General features: G+C 38.9%; 1 protein-coding gene across 3 annotated transcripts in view; it reads right to left on the reverse strand.

The window, feature by feature from the left end:
- Window positions 1–18246, reverse strand: part of LOC112521411 (CBS domain-containing protein CBSCBSPB3) — a 30514-nt gene continuing 12268 nt past the window's right edge. For all 3 annotated transcript variants that reach the window (XM_025130256.1, XM_025130257.1, XM_025130258.1), the window contains 7 exons: window positions 15991–16096; window positions 15863–15921; window positions 3487–3590; window positions 3266–3399; window positions 1037–1119; window positions 855–944; window positions 1–504 (listed from right to left, as the gene is read on the reverse strand). In XM_025130256.1, coding sequence (XP_024986024.1) covers window positions 313–504; window positions 855–944; window positions 1037–1119; window positions 3266–3399; window positions 3487–3590; window positions 15863–15921; window positions 15991–16096 — 768 coding nt within the window. In that variant the 3' untranslated portion in view covers window positions 1–312. The remainder of the gene's footprint in view (window positions 505–854; window positions 945–1036; window positions 1120–3265; window positions 3400–3486; window positions 3591–15862; window positions 15922–15990; window positions 16097–18246) is intronic.

Below are 18246 nucleotides of genomic sequence, written 5' to 3' on the forward strand. Positions count from 1 at the left end.
TAATCAGAAGGTATGACCATATTGACTTATCATTTCAATCACCATCTACTTGGATGAAATCACTTCATGTACAATGTTTATAGGAAATGACTAAAAAGAATCCAGATTACCAGATATCAATCAGTATGTGGTCCTCAAAACCACTTCAGATATAAAACTGTAGCTATATGAACATTTATGATGACAGAAATTTGCATTTTCTTTCTTTTGGTATCACATCTATTTGGTCATTTGTTTTGTTTTTCACAACCACCACCATTTGGGCTTCATGCCATTTTTGTCGCATAAAAGGAAAAACTTCCATAACGATGATCACTGGTTGGAGCGTTTCAAGTAGACCACACACGCGATGCCTGCAATAACTGCTGCACTCGCCAACATCCCAGTTTGGAGATGGCTCGATTTTGAGATAGTATCTACTGTTTGCTCTTCTATAGCCATCAATGGCTGTGATTCTCTTTTCCGCTCGCTAAAATCAGAGTAATCTAAATGCAATCTCAATACCTAAAAACGGATGCAAAATAATTATTAGCAAGAAACAAATGTAATTTTTTGAAATAAACCCATGAAAATTGTCAAACATTTTTCTTTTAGGAAATTTCAAAGTGAAAATTACCTATACATTCATTATCATAGGTACATACAAGTAATAGTACTGGTTTCCATCCAAAACTTTTTCCTTTATTAGTCCTACTATAATGGTATTGTTAAATACGTCCATTTTGACTTGTGCCATTCTGTTATTTATCAGATCAAAGCCATGATTAAGAGTAACCAACTAGATCACATTCTAAGAATATACCCAATAATGTCACAAACGAACCAATTTAAAAAAAATGTGGGGTAATATTTACCTTTTGTCCCGCCGACCTCGCATGGTTAACGGCACTAACCAGATCATTGTCTGTACTAAGCAAAACCCGATCGCCCTCATCATCTTCGTACTATGATGATAAATACAAAACGTTAAATACAGATTGATAAAGAAATGAAAACGAAAATGGAAAAAAAATCTTGGATACTAGCAATCCCGTACCAAAAGTTGAGGGCAATTTTGATCAAGACTACTACCCATCCTTTGAGCAATAGCAGAAACTAGCTCGCCCAAATTTTCTGTGCCTGGAACATTAGAAAATGGTCAAATTCAACTTCGGGTAAATCAAAGGTTCAATGCATCAAAATGTAACTAAGGTCTCGATTCTTCCTATTTTGTACGTATTTTACTTAATAACCAGGTTTTCAGCCTAAGTGGCATCGGTTGATTTTGATGCATCATCTTTCCATGTAATCAAGAATCACAATATAACATGACAATTTGACATCCACATTATCAATAGTTACAAGATCTAACAGTTACCGATCAAATTAGGTATGAAGTGAGAAGAATTGAATGTTTCTTACACTGATTGAGAAATTTATCATTACAATAAATAGGAACTAACACAAAAATTTAGTTGCATTTTGGCATAACCAAATTGAGATAGTAACATTTCAAAAGGTTAATAATAACAAGGCTAAAAACAGGGTCTAAGAGCTTCAATGAGACCATGAAAAACGTTCCTTGTTATTATTATTATTTATGAAATATTGTGCTGTTTGGGATTAGTTTTACATAATCGAGAGTAGACCAAGCAAAAAATACCTGTGCCCAACCCAACCGCTGTACCAAAAAATCACAAGTAGCTTGTGATAAATTTGAATACCCAAACCTCATGTGTACATTAGTAATTTACCCACCTTCATATGAAAAGATCATGGAGTTCACTTTAAATGAAAAAAAATTATATTTTCTTTCTGTAACAAAAATATACCTCATACAAGTCTTGACCCACTTTTACCTTTATTAGCACAAAAGAGGCTTGAGTAACAAACTTTAGGAACAACACATTCCAGGTGATTAGGTCATCTCATTTTTAGGCTTTGGAAATGCACAGGGTACAAGAGGAGACTTGTACCACAAGGATAAAGGTCAGTCAGGATTGATATTCGGAAGTAATGAATAGAGATTTCTTAAAAAGTGTGGTCCTTAGATACCAATCATGCCAAGATGCCATTCATGTTTTGAAACCCTAAGGGGGCGTCTGATTTGATGGAATGATTTTGAGGGATCTGGATTTCATAGAAGGATTTGGATTTGAAAAGATTTAGAATCTACGGTCTGTTTCTTTTGTAGGATATTGGAATGGAATTGATTTTCATTCTTTATAAATACTTAATAAAAAAAACATAAAAATTATAAAAATAATTAAATTACCTTTAATTTAATTGATTATTAACAAACAAGTGTTTTAAACATATTTTAAAACATTATTATACACATATCCTACGAAATCCCGTGAAATACCAAGGATTGCAAAATTCTATCTTATGGGATTTCAAATCCAGGAAATCCTTCAAACCAAACATCGGATTGTGAATGGATTTCAATTCCAAGATCCCTCCAAATCCAATCCAATCCAATCCTACAAACCAAACGGGACCTAAGGGTGTTCACCTCTTTATGTTTAACTTTGGGTTTCCACCATTTATAATTTTGGTTTCATTATTGTCACATATAACTTGGGTTTCACCAAGCTGTAGTATCCCTATCTACGTATGATAAAAGAAAAGATGGGCAATCTATGTTTTCAGAGCTATTGCCCCAATCAAAAAAGTATTTTTGTCATAGGCTCTGTTCCTAGACAGAAATATAGTGAAATCACCTTTCCTATTCTCTCCCCCGACTCCGCTACAAAGAAAGAGCTTCACTTCTTAAAATATAAAGAGAGTCTCTATCCCAGTACTGCAGATCAAAGTCGTAAATTTCTGCATTAATTGCTTAGAACACCATACAGAACTTGTGGGGTTCCAACTCAAATCCAACGGGCTATAATGGATGACATCTATAACTATAAATTGTACTTCACTTATTTGGGATAACCAGTCTCATGCCCGCTCACATGTAAGCCACCCCAAGGAATTACACATGTACATATCATTCAAACTCTACACGTGCGAACTTACTTAACTTTCCTCTAATATCAAACTAAACCTTTGGGTTTCGAACTCGAAAAGAAATCAACTAAAAGTGAAGGTGACACAGGATCCAATATATTCATCACATAAGTTGTATGAACACCCTCAAACATTTTAAATAAAGATGCCGGCTTAAGTGCAAGAAACACCAGACAGGTAGCAGCATAAAAAAAATGCATTTGTTGTACGGAAGGGAACAAATTAGCTAGACGGATCTGGGCTTGTACATGTTGGGAACTATAAAACTCACCAAAATTAAATCTGTGTACACGGCCCCTTAAGTCTTCAAATTTGAAGGCAAATAAATTCCCAAGACCAAGAGATGGATATGACCTCCCTCCTTCCAAAGCATCAGATGGCATAATTATGGACGTAGACATTTCACTGTACAAACACATTTGGACACTAGTTTCAATAGTGAATTCTAAGCATGCTCACAGGAAAACAGTAATTATAAAACACAGGGATAACCTGTGACTATCATCATAATCATCTGGTGGTTCTAGGTTGAGAGCTGAATCCCAGAACTTCTGCATCATCGTGTTTGCCACATCAGCACCTGAATCATTTTCAGCCTGGAAAAGGATAAACAACCTTAGACTCTCCATGTACCAAAACATCATATAAATAATCTTAATGCTAACTGATACATCAATCTCCCTACGTACACCCCAACTACGATAGCAACTTAGATGACCCACTCATGCAGACAAATATGACCCACTCAAAAGGCTATCTGAACCATAGTGAAGCAAAGACGATTAAGTATACTTACTTTAGGAGGAACAAAGGGTAGTTCGGTCTTTTTCTATGAGTTAGTGGTGTGTCCATTATCCCTTAGTCAATTAGGGATCCGTGTCATTGTAACAGATCGTACTAAGTGTGGGAGTGTTAAGTAGAGAAAGGGGTGGCTTGGAATATTCATTCTTTTAATTTGTAATTAAATTCTGGGAGAGCATTTCCATCTCAAAAGGAAATAAATGATACCAAGAGCCGACTGACGAGTTCACTGGGTAAATTCTTGGTCAAATTACATCAATTGGTATAAGAGCCAAGTTCTTGGGAGGATGACGAGATCGATTACATCTAGAATGGATGAAATTGAGGCCAGATTTGTGTCGGTGGAAGAGAATTACAACATTTCTCAGCAATTGAATACCCTAAATTCGATTGCAAGAGGAGACCAGACGAGCAAACGGAGAGGAAACTTCGGTGGATGGAGGCGACCACGTCACAAAGACCGACCACCGGAGCATGGTCGTTTCTGGTAATCAAGGGGAGACGATAAGAAATACCGGTGCTTAGCAGCACTGATCCCGATTCATGGATCGTAAGAGCAGAAAGGTATTTTTCTTTGAATCGATTAAGTAATGAAGGAAAAATAGAGGGCAATCACACGTTGAGAGGCAATGCACTTATATGGCATCAGTGGGATGATACACAGAGGCCAATCACACGTTGGGAGGAGCTGAAAGCATTATTGACGGTGGGAGAAGGAAGTCTCTGTGAACAGAGCTGTTAAGCAAACAACGACAGTGCTGGAGTATAAGCGCAGATTTGTAACCATGGCGGCACCACTCGAAGGAATTTTGGAAGAAGTTTATGTGAGTCAATTCGTTAAAGGTCTGCTATTGGAAATTCGAGCAGATGTAAGATTACTGTCACCAACGGGATTAAATAACGAAATAGATGCAGCGTGCATGGTAGGAAGAACGAAATAAGGCTGTAAATAGATTTAAGCCCTACAAAAGTGAATATGTTTGTTAAAAAACAGGAGACATGAATCTGGAAGACAGAGGTGAAATTGAAACCATCCGCCAACAAAGGAGGTGCAGAATTCAGAAAGCTCACGGATAAAGAATTACAGTTAAGAAGAGCCAAGGGTTATGTTATCATTGTCGATGAAAAACACTCCCTGGGACACCATTGTAAGATGAAGGAACTCAGTGTCTTGGTGGTGCAAGAAGAGGAGGTCTTGATGAAGTAATGGCAGGTGAATTAGTAGAAGGATCAAAAACTGCTAATTCATACAGGGCCATTGAACCGGCCCAACCAGCCCAAACCAATAGGATGCCCCAATGCTTTACAAAATTTTGAAGGCAGTGAAGACCATACATAATTGACTAACAGTTGGACGTAACAGCGTCTCTGAATTCTGTTGGCTTTGTTACACCAAAAACATAGAAATTGGAAGGGATGGTGGAAGATTAGAAGGTGGTAAAATTGATCGACAGTGGAGCGTCACACAGTTTCATATCCTCGACTTTGGTAATATTGATTGACAGTTTGTGTCAGTTTTTTAGGATGATATATTGGTTTACGGTAAATCTGAAGCTGAGCATTGTGAACATTTGAGGCAAACATTAGAGGTATTGAAATCACATCACCTTTATGCTAACAAAAAGAAATGTGAATTTGGAATGCAACAAGTGGGGTAGCTAGGCCATATCATTTCAGGAGAAGAGGTAGCAATGGACAAGTCAAAGGTGGATTCTATGCTACAATGGTCAATACCGAAAAATATCACCCAGTTGCATGGTTTTCTTGGTTTAACCGGTTATTACTGGAAATTTGTGGTGGGATATGGCCAAATTGCTCAACCTGAGACAGATTTGTTGAAGAAGGGTAATGTAGAATGGAACGGGACTGCCCAAGCGGCTTTTGGAAGGTTGAAGAAAGCTTCGAAGCACCAATATTAACATTACCCAATTTTGATCAACCATTTGTCATCAAAACAGATGCCTCGAGAGGAGGTTTAGGAGCGGTGCTGATGCAAGGGGCAGACCTATGGCTTTTTACAGACAAACTTTGGGGATAAAACATAGACAAAAAGCTATCTAGAAAAAGAATTAATGGCGATCGTTTCTGCGGTGACACGATGGAGGGCATACTTGTTAGGAAGGAAGTTTATCGCCCGGAACAGACTAACAAAGTCTGAAGCACTTGCTTGAACAACGAGTCATAGATCATCAGTATTAGAAGTGGATGACAGAACTGTTGGGTTATGACTTTGACATTGTGTACAAGGTGGGCAAACATAATCTTGCAGCGGATGCTTTGTCCATAATGGAGGTTGAATGTGCAGTCATGGGTGGCCCACAATGGAGGCAATGGGATGTACTTACAGACAAGATTCGAAAGAATGCGATGTTAGGCAAAATTTTGTCCGAACTTGAGGAGGGAAGTACCGTGCATATAGGGTTCGAGCTACGGCAATCCTTATTGTGGTACAAAGGCAGATTGGTGTTCGAGTCATCATCCATTCTCAAGACGTTATTGGAGAAATTTCATGCTTCTCTGGTTGGCGGCCATGCGGGTATTGGATGAACATTTCAATGGCTAGCCACTGAATTATTATATTATGGAAGGTTGTGGAATTTGCCAACGGAACAAAATTTTAGGAGGATCTCCTGCTGGGCTGTTACTATGGATTTTATCGAGGGGTTACTGAAATGGTTAAGATGGATACGATCATGGTGATGGTGGATCGGTTGAGTAAATGTGCTCCTTTTGTTGCTTGAAAACACCCATTTGATGCTCATGGAGTGGCTGCTGTTTTCGCAAAGGAAATTATAGAACTCCATGGTGTACCGCAAGTAATTGTTTCGGATCGAGACAAGATTTTTTTTTCGTCGTTTTTGGAAGGAAGTGTATGCGTTGTCAGGAACCAAGCTAGCATATTCAACGGCCTATCATCCTCAAACGAATGGCCAATCAGAAGTTGTAAATCGTTGTGTAAAGCAATATTTGAGGTGTTCTGTTTTGGAACACCCTAAGAAATGGAAGCAATGGTTGGGATGGGCCAAATACTCCTATAATATAGCCTTCCATCAATCGTTGCAATGTTCCCCTTTTCAAGTGCTGTATGGGAGAGAACCTCCCAACAATCCTGAGGTACCGTGAAGGGTGGCGAGCTTACAGAGAGAGAGATGTGTTCCTTGATGATTTGAGAGTACAATTGTTGAAAGCCCAGCAGCGTATAAAGACCAAGCAGATAGAAACAAAACAGAGAGGGAATTCACAGAGGGTGACTGGGTGTTTTTGAAATTACAGCCGTATAGACAATGATCGCTATGAACACAAGCCAATCAGAAACTTTCTGCTCGATTCTATGGTCCATTCGAAGTGACGGAAAGGGTGGGCAAAGTAGCATACGGATTGAATTTGCCACCTTCAGCAAATATTCATTCAGTTTTTCATGTTTCTCAGCTTAGGCCCGTGTTGGGTGAAGGTCTATCGGCCGGAGAACTTCCTTTTCAATTGACGGAAGGAGAGTTGATAGTGGCACCGAAATCCTTGCTGAATTGTAGAATTAATGCTGGAGAATAACTGGAAGTGTTGATCAAGTGGCAAGGGCTTCCAACATTTGAATCATCATGGGAAGATTATCAACTGGTACACCAAAGTTTTCCCGATTTTCACCTTCAGGACAAGCTGCAGCTACTGCAGGCAGGTTTTGATGCAAAGACGATTAAGTATACTTACCCTAGGAGGAACAAAGGGTAGTTCAGTCTCTTTTATGAGTTAGTGGTGTGTCTATTATCCCTTAGTCAGTTAGGGATCCGTTCTTTGTAACAGATCGTAGTAAGTGTGAGAGTGTTAAGTAGAGAAAGGGGTGTCTGGAATATTCATTCTGTCAATTTGTAATTGACTTCTGGGAGAGCATTTCCCTCTTGAAAGGATATAAATGATACCAACGGCCGACTGACGCCGACTGACGATTTCACTGGTGTAAATTCTTGATCCAATTATATCACATAGTTTTACAAGTTTGGGCTTTATGGGTTCATACAGAAGTAAAAGTGTTGAATGGATGAACAATGACTAAAAAGCAAGTACCATAACAGATCATAAAGGCCAAGTAAAACCAAATCAAACAAAACAAATCCATTATATTGTGCTCGGAAACAGGGTCTAGGTAACCCTAAAGGGTAGAGTGGCTGTTTCCTCGAGGACCCCAGCTTATTGAGATGCCAAAAGTAGATGCAGACATTCCAAGATTGTTGTTGTGCAATTCCTCTAATCAGCTTGCTGCTGTCCGTGACAAACCTTCACACGTCATCAGAAAGGAATCTATCTGCCTAGCTTTTATACCCTTTAATATCCATGTTTCTAGGTTTTTATTTTGCCGGTGTTTGAGGTAAATCTTCAAAAGTAAACGCTTAATGCTATCAAGAGATATATGTTGTTGTGCTCAAAATTTTCAAACAGCTTCAATATTTCATAATTTATATTTTTCATGCATATTTGGTTTTCAAAGTTCTACTTTAGCCCCTATGTCTCTTATCCCTAGGAGGTCTTCCTCCACTAGCAGGTTTTTTTGAAATGCGGTATTTTTATCTATTATTTTGGAGATTTATAATTCTTCCGTTTTTGGATGGAATGTCAGTCATAAATGTACTTTTTATGATAAATTGACAAGAAATTTTTTAGTTTGGCAACTTCAAAATCTCCAATTGTAATACATGCTCATGGTTATTGATATTTTTGCATGAACCAAAATAACTTCTATCAAATTTTAAGGTAAAAAGGTATTTCGTCTGGGTATCTATAAATCGATTGTGTACTCCCTATGGGTGCGTTTGGCACACTGAACAAGGGATTACTGTTCCATATTTGGCATGACTTTAATATGGAACGGGCAGGAACAAAGTGGAACAAGCTTATGTTTTATCAAGATGACTTCAAAATAAAACTTAATTTTCTTCTAAAACATCAAACATGCCTTCCTGTTTATATTTTATTCATTTTTTAAATTTTATTTATTGTATTTTATGCTGCTCTATAAACTTTCACTTTATTTGTCCTCAAAATATTATTTTTGTACGGTTTCTACATTTTAATTAATTTTTGTAATTTATTAAATATAGAGAAGGTATAAAATAGAAACTGGAAACAACATAAACTTTTTACTTTGGTTCATTTTAATTGTTTTGGCTAACACTTTCTAATGATGTATTTTGTTATAAACAATATTTATTTTATTATAATTCAATTTATTACATAATTGAGCAAAATATATAAACAAGTCATCAGGGTAAATTGGTCATTTTATATATTAATATATGTTTATTTCAAATAAGTTTTCTTGGAGAGCAAGATTTAGTTTTCTTGGATCAATATATTAATATATGTTTATTTCAAATTAGTGTCTTTGGAGAGATCATTGGGTCAAATTAATCCAATATCTTAGATAAACCAAAAGGGTTTTTAGGTATTGATTTTCGTCTGTAACCTAATTACAATAGGTCTCTATATATAGAGATACTAATTACAGAGGAGTGTCCTCTACATTATACTAATTACACTTGAGTACATTCAGTCTAATGCGCCCCCACAAGTTAAGGACGGGTAACGACTTGTAGCTTGGATCATAAGAATAGAAATCTAGGAGTCGGCAAACACTTCGTGGCAATCTGCTCTTTTGTGGAAATGAATTGTACACGAAGGTCTCCTTGAGCAACCTTTTCTCTGACAAAATGAAAATCAACTTCCACGTGCCTTGTTCGTGCATGAAAGACCAGGTTGGCTGATAGATAGGTTGCACCTAGATTGTCACACCATAGGATAGGAGCTGATGGGGCACGAGCACCAAATTCACGAAGGAGAGCTTGAAGCCAGGTAAGTTCAGCTACAATATCAACCAGAGCTTTGTATTCTAACTCAGTAGAGGATCGAGAAACAGAGCGTTGTTTACGAGTAGTCCCAGATACAAGGTTAGAACCCAAATAAATGGCAAATCCCCCTGTGGGACGATCATCTAGACACCCATCCCAATCAACATCGGAGAAGGCTTGGAGAGATGAAGGAGATGCCTGATAGATGAGTAAGCCACAGTCAACAGTGTCCCGTAGATACCGTAGAATCCGTTTGACAACAGACCAATGTGATTCAGTAAGGGCATGCATGAACTGAGACACTTTATTAACTGCAAAAGCGATATCTGGCCGAGAAAGAGTAACATATTGAAGAGCACCAATGACCTGTCTGTCTGTATTTAACTGGGTCAGAGAATGCAGGGTTGTCAGCTAAAGATAGCGGACTGGACGAGGTCGTGAGGGAAGGCACGGGCTTAGAGTCTGAGAGGATTGCTCGTTGTAAGAGCTCCAAAATGTACTTCTTTTGAGAAAGGATGATGTCTAGTCCTTGAGGGACGATCTCAATACCCAAGAAGTAGTTTAGAGGGCCTAGATCCTTTATCGCGAAAGCTGAGCCCAGTTGTTGAATGAAAGGTTGATAGCAGCAATATAGTTTCCGTGATGATGATGTCATCAACATACACTATGATGTGTAAAAGAGTGCCAGCATGACTGGAAATAAACAGCGAAGGATCAGTCTTGGTGCCTAGAAAGCCATGGGTATGAAGAGCCTTTGAAAAGCGGTGAAACCAAGCCCATAGGGCAGACTTGAGGCCGTAAATGGACTTGTGGAGTAGACAAGCATGATTTGATCGTTGTGGGTCAGTAAAGCCTGGAGGTTGCTTCATATAGACTGTTTCAGTAAGGTGGCTATGAAGAAAAACATTTTGAATATCAAGTTGCCTGAGCAACCATTTCTGAGAAACCGCATACGATAAAACAACCATGATGGTAGTGGTCTTTACTCTTTACAACAGGACTGAAGGTTTCGTGAAAATTAATGCCATGTTGCCGAAAACCTTTTGCGACGAGTCTCGCTTTGTAACGAGTGATGGCACCTGTCTTGTCCCGTTCTTTCCTGTAAACCCACTTACAATCAACAACATTAGTATCATGAGCACGAGGAACTAGAGATCACCTGTCGTTTTTAACAAGGGCGGAGTACTCCTCGACCATAGCTTTACGCCACTCAGGAGATTTGTTGGCAATGGTAAACGAGATTGGCTCAATAGGTGTAGCGGAAGTGGTGGTGGTATGATTAGCAGGGATTGAAGGGAACTTGTTGTTTAGGGTCCAGCCAGACGGGAGGACGTTGTCTAGGAGGAGGAGGCAGAGGCGGTGGTGGTAATGGAGATGAAGAAATGGATGATAATGGAGATGAACCACTGGTATCTGGATCATGGTGTAAAGGGGAAGTGGATTCAGGAGAAGACCTACAGATGGGCGAGAAAGTATGTGGTGAACTGGGCGGATCAAGTATTACAGGAGATGGAACGACACGTGGAGTATTGTTAGTTACCATGTGGGGTGATATTGAGGAGGTATAGGGACATCATGATGTAGGTGAGGAAGTGGGGACAGTAGGAATAGCAAAGGGGAAGTGGTCTTCATTGAAGTGAACATGACGAGCAATGTATAAACGCTCGGTAGACGGGTCAAGGCAACGATAGCCATGATGGAAAGGACTATAGCCAAGAAAGACTCAAGGGGTCGAGCAAAAGTCTATTTTGTGATGGTTGTACGTCGAAGGTGAAGAAAGCATTGACAATCGAAGACCCGAAGAAAGGAGTAATCCGAAGATCATTTGAAGAGATGTTCGATTTTTGTTTGTTGTGATTCGTGAAGGCATGTAATTGATTAAATATACAGCTATATTGAAGGCGTAATGCCAGAAATGTTGAGGAACACTGGATTAAGCAAGCAGAGTGAGACCAATTTCAACAACATGGCGATTGCGTCGTTCCACGAAGCCGTTTTGCTCACTAGCGTGTGGACATGAACGGCGATGAAGAATGTCAAGGATGATAAGAAGGAAGATAGATATCAGAATCCACCACCCCAATCAGTTTGAACGTTTTTGGCCTTTGAAGTAAATTGTCTTTCGACCATGGTAAGAAAACCTTTGAAGGTGTTGTAGACATCTGATTTTTGGGCCAATGGATTGATCCACATATAACGAGAATGATGATCAACATATCGCATAAAGTAACGATGACCTTTAAAAGATAGAATAGGTGAAGGACCGCAAACATCACAATAAACCAAATCTAAAATTTTATTACTTCAAAAGGATGAAACAAGTAATGAATGTTTTGAAGATTTGCCCATTTGACAAGATGTACAAAAAGGTAACATCTTATTTATAGTAGGAATAGGAAATCTAGAAAGCATAAAATGAAAGACGTTGATGTAGACGACCGAGCCGCCTATGCCAAATGGTAGAGGATGCACGATCAGCAGCAAAAACGATTTTATTGATAGACTTGAGTTGGGGTAGACGAACAGAGTATAGACTATTCTTACTGGGCAGTAAGCAGGGTAGTGTTGTAGACTTGTCCTTCACGACAAAAAAAGTGGAGTGAAATTCAAAGAAAACATTGTTATCTAAACAATAATTTCTGGACAAAAAGAATATTTTTGGTGATTTCTGGTACGTGAAGAATATTATTCGATACACAAAAGGGTTTGTGTAGTGAGTAAATGGTTGAGGAGCCAATATGAAGTATAGGGTATCCCTTACCATTACCAACATGGAGAGCGTCACTACCATAGTAAGCTTTAGAGTTATCTATGCTTGCTAAATTAGGCGTAACATGACTGTTCACTTCTGTGTCAAGGAACCATGAAGTTGATTCAGTAGATGGGGAGGTCGAATGGTGGATGGATCACGATTAGGATACTGTGATGGGAGGTGTCCAATACCACAGCGGTTACAAGTTCTGTATACTGTGTTTTGATTGGATGCCCAGCTAAATTGGCGACCATCGCCACGTCCAAGGCTGTTACCACGAGAAGTTCCACGACGATGATTATCACGGTTGTTGTGTGGCTGACAAGAACCATAGAAAGCTTGAGGGCATGAAGTTGCAGCAGACATCAACTGATAACCAAGGGTAGATGCAATGGAACTGATCTGAACCGCAAGTTGTTGATGATGATAGGCAGAAGGTTGTGACAAACCAGAATTGCCGATTATAGCTGCAAAAGCCTAAGAAACAGAAGTAGAGGCTTGAGTTTTCCCAAGCATGTAGTCATGGTCACTGAGAAGGGCATGAAGTTCATTGAAGGCAATCGGGAATTGACGTGCGGTGATGGTAGATTTAAGACCGTTGTATTCTTCATGGAGACTAGAAACTACAAAGCATAACGAGATCTTTATCTTTGACAGGTTCACCAATGGCAGCTAGAGCATCTGCATACTCCTGTGCACGATTGAGATAAGCCTATGGAGTTTCATTACCTTTCATCTGAATCTTGAGGTTGAGTTTTCAATGTATATTCTCTGGATGATGTGTGAGGGGCATTGGCTCGTTATAGGGCAAACCATCAATCACGATAAGTTTCATCATGGACATGTCGAAAAGAGGCTTCAGAGATGGAGATAATCAGCATGTCAATGTGAGCATCATTACAAATCCAAATCGGGAAATTAGGGTTATCTTTTGGATCAATGGCAGCCTGTGGATTAAAGGTGGTTGTGATTGATGGAGATGTTTGGATGGACAAGGTATTGATCCATCTATATATCCGAATAGGTTATTTGTGACAAGAAAAGGTTGGATCATTGTTTTCCAATAACCATAGTTTGTAGGAGTTAGGGTAAAAGCAAACTTGTGTGAATTGTGAGATTGTTTCTCCACTGTTGTGAAAGAGGCTATTAGAGTCATGATGTAGTAATGTACCTTAAAAGAAAATAAGATTGAATCTGAAAATTAGGGTTCCAGAAGCAGCGGCAGCGGCGGCGGTGGCGGCAGCAGCGGACGGCAAATTAATAGCAGGGTTTTGATCGATTTTTGGTATGGGGATCGCCTGTAATGGCGATTCTAATGGTTGTATTGGTTTGTAAAGATCAGCCTTGTAGTGGCGTGACCAAGAGGGCAGGTAGGGTTTTTGGTAACTTGGCTCTGATACCAAGATAAACCAGACGGGTTTTTGTGTATTGATTTTCGTGTGTAACCTAATTACAATAGGTCTCTATCTATAGAGATATTAATTACATAGGAGAGCCCTCTACATTATACTAATTACACTCAAGTACATTCAGTCTAATAATCTTCAAACCAAGACCTGCTTTGATATGTCCCATAGTTTACCCAGATCAACCCGCTTATTTGACCCATTACAGAATCTGCTTCAACCTGCCACGTCTAGTACTCATGTTCATCAAACTACCATTTTTCGTGTAAAATATCCAATATCTCTTGACAAAGTGCAAGAGTTTCAAGCACCTACAGAACTAACCAAGGTAGAGTACAAGTCTAGATGATGAGAAAAAGGCATGGTCTTGATGGTTATAGATAATAAGATGATTAACGAGTTTTAAACAAAAATATATAACAATGCCCAGAGAAGTGTCAAGGTTAAAGATTCTGGTTGAGGATAAAACCAAACCAAACCAAACTAACCTAGTAAAATCCCACATAGAGGTAGGGTCAAGGGTGTAGGATGTACGCAGACCTTGCCTCTACTCCTGGGGGTAGAGAGGTTGTTCCCGCAAAGAACCCCCCAGGCTTGCAAACAAAAATAAAATAAACACGCAAGCAGGCTACAGGTGAGAAACTAAAAGAAGATTGTTTTGAGCCAACTGAAGCAGGAAAAGCATTGAGCTTGTCCACAGGCACACATAAGTTTATAAAGCCAGTAAACAAAAAGGCAAAACTGAACTTAAATAAGGAGATATATGGTGCTACTCGACTTAAAATACATACCTAAACTAGGGGTGTTCAAAAAAACCGCCGGACCGTTCAAACCGGCCGAACCAAGTCAAACCGGACCGTTTTTGGCGGTTTGAGCGGTCTGGCGGTCCGGTCTGGTTTGAAAAATAGCGAAAACCGGGCGGTCTGGTCGGTCTGCGGTTTAGACTTTTTTTTGGGCGGTTTGGACCAACCCGACCGCCATATGTATATATATATATATATATATATATATTTATTTTAGTATTATAATTATTAAGCCCAATTAAATGCTCAACTTTAATTTATACCTTATGGGCTATTAGCCCAAACATAAAGCCTTATCCAAAAAGATTTCTTAAATCCCCTAAATCTAAATCCCTAATTCGGTAATTCCTAATCCAGTAATCCACCTCTATTTCGGTATTTCACTATTTTCTAATCGTCGGAACGTCGCCTAATTCATCGAAATCGAACAAACTTGCCGACTTGCCGTTGCTGCTTGCTGGATTGGAAAGTAGAAACGACAGAGAGTCTAGCTGCCGTTGCCGACTTGTCGTCTGCCCTAGTCTAGTAGCTTGCCGTGGAAACGAAAGCGACGAAACAGAAGTCTAAATCCCTTAAGAACATATTTGTAAAMGAAAGTGAAGAACATATTTAAAGYCYATTAAAGRCMCAAACCGCCTAAACCGGTCAGACCAGACCGCCTTTTCGTGGTCTGGTTTGACCGGTCTGGGCACTTGGTTTCAAACCGCTCGGTCTGGAAATTTCACAAACCGCCATTACGGTTTGGTTTGTGGTCTGAGGGCTTAAACCGCCCAAACCGGACCGCGAACACCCCTAACCTAAACTGGCAATGATTCCTAATGAATTGATTACATCGAACAAATAAAGACACTAGAACCAAAAGGGCGTAACAGATAGGTACAGATTAGATGTGATCATATCCATATCCAAATCCACTAACATTATATATAAAGATATCCTTTTCATGGGATACTGGTCCATAAAGATATTGTATACATTTACAGGTTACTAAATATGAGAATTAGATGACAATATATTGATAAAAGAACATTTATACAATGAGCATTTATATTTTTTGCTTAATTTTCAAAAGTAAGGTTTCCATATCTATATCAGCTTGTAGAGGTAATGGATACAAATTATGACATATATGCCAGATTTTCATATATCCCTTTACGACTACTATCTTCTTTCCCTAGCCTAATGCTATGTGATTATAGATTAATATGATATTACAGTACACAAAATAAAGCAGCAAATAGTAAACAGATATAACAACTTTACAATTACCATTGAGATAGCTGCATGAGTTATCTGCAGGACATCCACACATGCCACAATGCTTCCATCTGCGGAAAAAAAGATAAGAAGATGAAGCAAATTGATAACTATTCTGCTAGTTAGAAGGTAAAGCTAACCTTTGTCTACAACCGGAAGATGTAAGAATTTTCCATCATGCATTATATGCAATGCTTCAAGGATTGTTGTGTCCACTGTTGCAAATTCAGGATTTGGTGTCATGACCTTAAGAAAGAACAGATGTCATTTAGATCATATACGGTCATGGAAAATGTCAGAAAGCATTTCATGTCATTATGTCACTGAAATATATGTGATATGATTCAGCAAAATTGTAGATTACTATCGTTATCAAGCAGAAACTTGGGGCTCTTCACTCTTCAGAATTGTAGATCCATTTAGGTCTAATTAGACACATTCTGACTCACTTAGTCCCATTATGACCCATTTAAACTCGTTAAGGAGAATAAGACCCATTTAAACTCGTTAAGGAGAATAAGACCCATTATAGCCACAAATACCAAAACGATCCATTAAGGACCTCAAAGACTCGTTATACCTCAATTAGATCAATTTATGTCTAATTAGGCATATCATGACCCACTTAGTCCTACTATGATCCATTTAGACACATTAAAGAGAATAAGACACATTTTACCCATTTATTCCAAAATGACGCATTAAGGACCACTAGACATCTCAATTAGATCTATTTAGGTCTAATTAGACACATTATAACCTACTTGCACTTGTTATGTCTCTTTAGACTCGTTAAGAAAAATATGGCACTTTTAGGACCCCAAAGACCCATTAAACCTCAATTAGATCCATTTTGGTCTATTAGTCCCATTATGACCACTTAGACTCGTTAAACCCATTATAGCCACAAATACCAAAATGAGCCATTAAGGACCATTAATACTCGTTATAACTCAATTAGATCCATTTAGGTTTACTTAGACACATTATGACCCACTTAGGGGTCGTTTACCAAACACTTACCCGGGTAAGCGCTTACCAAGTCATATTACCTCACCGGATGAATATGGTAAGGACTATAAATCTTACCCGGTAAGCGCGAGACAAGGACCATGAGTCTTACCCGGTAAGCGCGAGACAAGGACCATGAGTCTTACCCGGTAAGTGAGGGCGACGACTCTTACCACGGTAAGCGCTTGCCGCTTACCGGATGAATTGTTGCATATAATGTCGTTTTGATGGACTAAAATCTTACCCGGTAAGTAACTAATAGTGTTAAATTTTACCGGTAAGCACTTATTGGGTAAGCATTTGGTAAACGGCCCCTGAGACTTTTTAAGTAAATAAGACCCACTATAGCCATAAATACCAAAACGAGTCATTAAGGACCACTAAGACCCGTTACACCTCAATTAGATCTATATAGGTCTAATTTGACACATTATAACCCAGTTAGTCCCATTTAGACTCATTAAGGAGAATAAGACCCATTATAGCAAAAAAAATTACCAAAACCAGCCATTAAGGACAAGTAAGACTCGTTATACCTCATGTAGATCCATTTATGTCTAATTAGACACATTACGACCCACTTAGTCATATGACCCATTAAAGAGGATAACACATTATACACAATTACTCCTTAATGACCCATTAAGAACAACCAAGACTCATTATATACTTAGGTCTAATAGACACATTATAACCTACTTGCATTTATTATGTCTCTTTAGACCCGTTAAAAAGAATAGGACCCTTTTAGGACCTCTAAGACCCATTATACGTCAATTTGATCCATTTTGATCTTATTGGACACATTATGACCGACTTAGTCCCTTATGCCCCACTTAAAACAATTAACGAGAATAAGAACCATTATAGCCACAAATACCAAAACGAGATCTCAAGGACCACCATGACTCGTTATAACACATTTAGATCCATTTATGTCAAATTAGACCTTGGTTTAAAAATGCGCGCATTATGCGCTCTGATGCGTGATGCGCTCTGATGCGCTGGACAGAACGCATCAAMGAGKYTGWTGCGATGCGATTCCATGATGCGAACGCATCACCTACGCATCACACGATGCGTGCATCACTTAGGCATCAGCGCATCATGTATGTTGCGTTTTGGGCTCCCTTTTTAGTGTTTACTTAGGCTTTTTAGTTGGGCTTCTTAGTTATGTAAAATAGAACCTGAGTGACTGTTAGCGATAGAACTTGAGTGACTGACTGTTAGCGAGTAGCGAGTAGCGAAGCGACCTAATCGATAGAACTTAGAAGCCGACAGCAGTAGTCGATACTCGATAGTCAATACCAGCGGTCCAGCAGCAGCAGTAGTCTATTTGGGGAGTATTAGTTGGTCACTTGGTTGGTCATTTAGTTTAGGGATTA

Source organism: Cynara cardunculus (genome assembly GCF_001531365.2).
Source record: "Cynara cardunculus var. scolymus isolate 2C chromosome LG 11, CcrdV1, whole genome shotgun sequence".
In the NCBI taxonomy this organism is placed as follows: domain Eukaryota; kingdom Viridiplantae; phylum Streptophyta; class Magnoliopsida; order Asterales; family Asteraceae; genus Cynara; species Cynara cardunculus.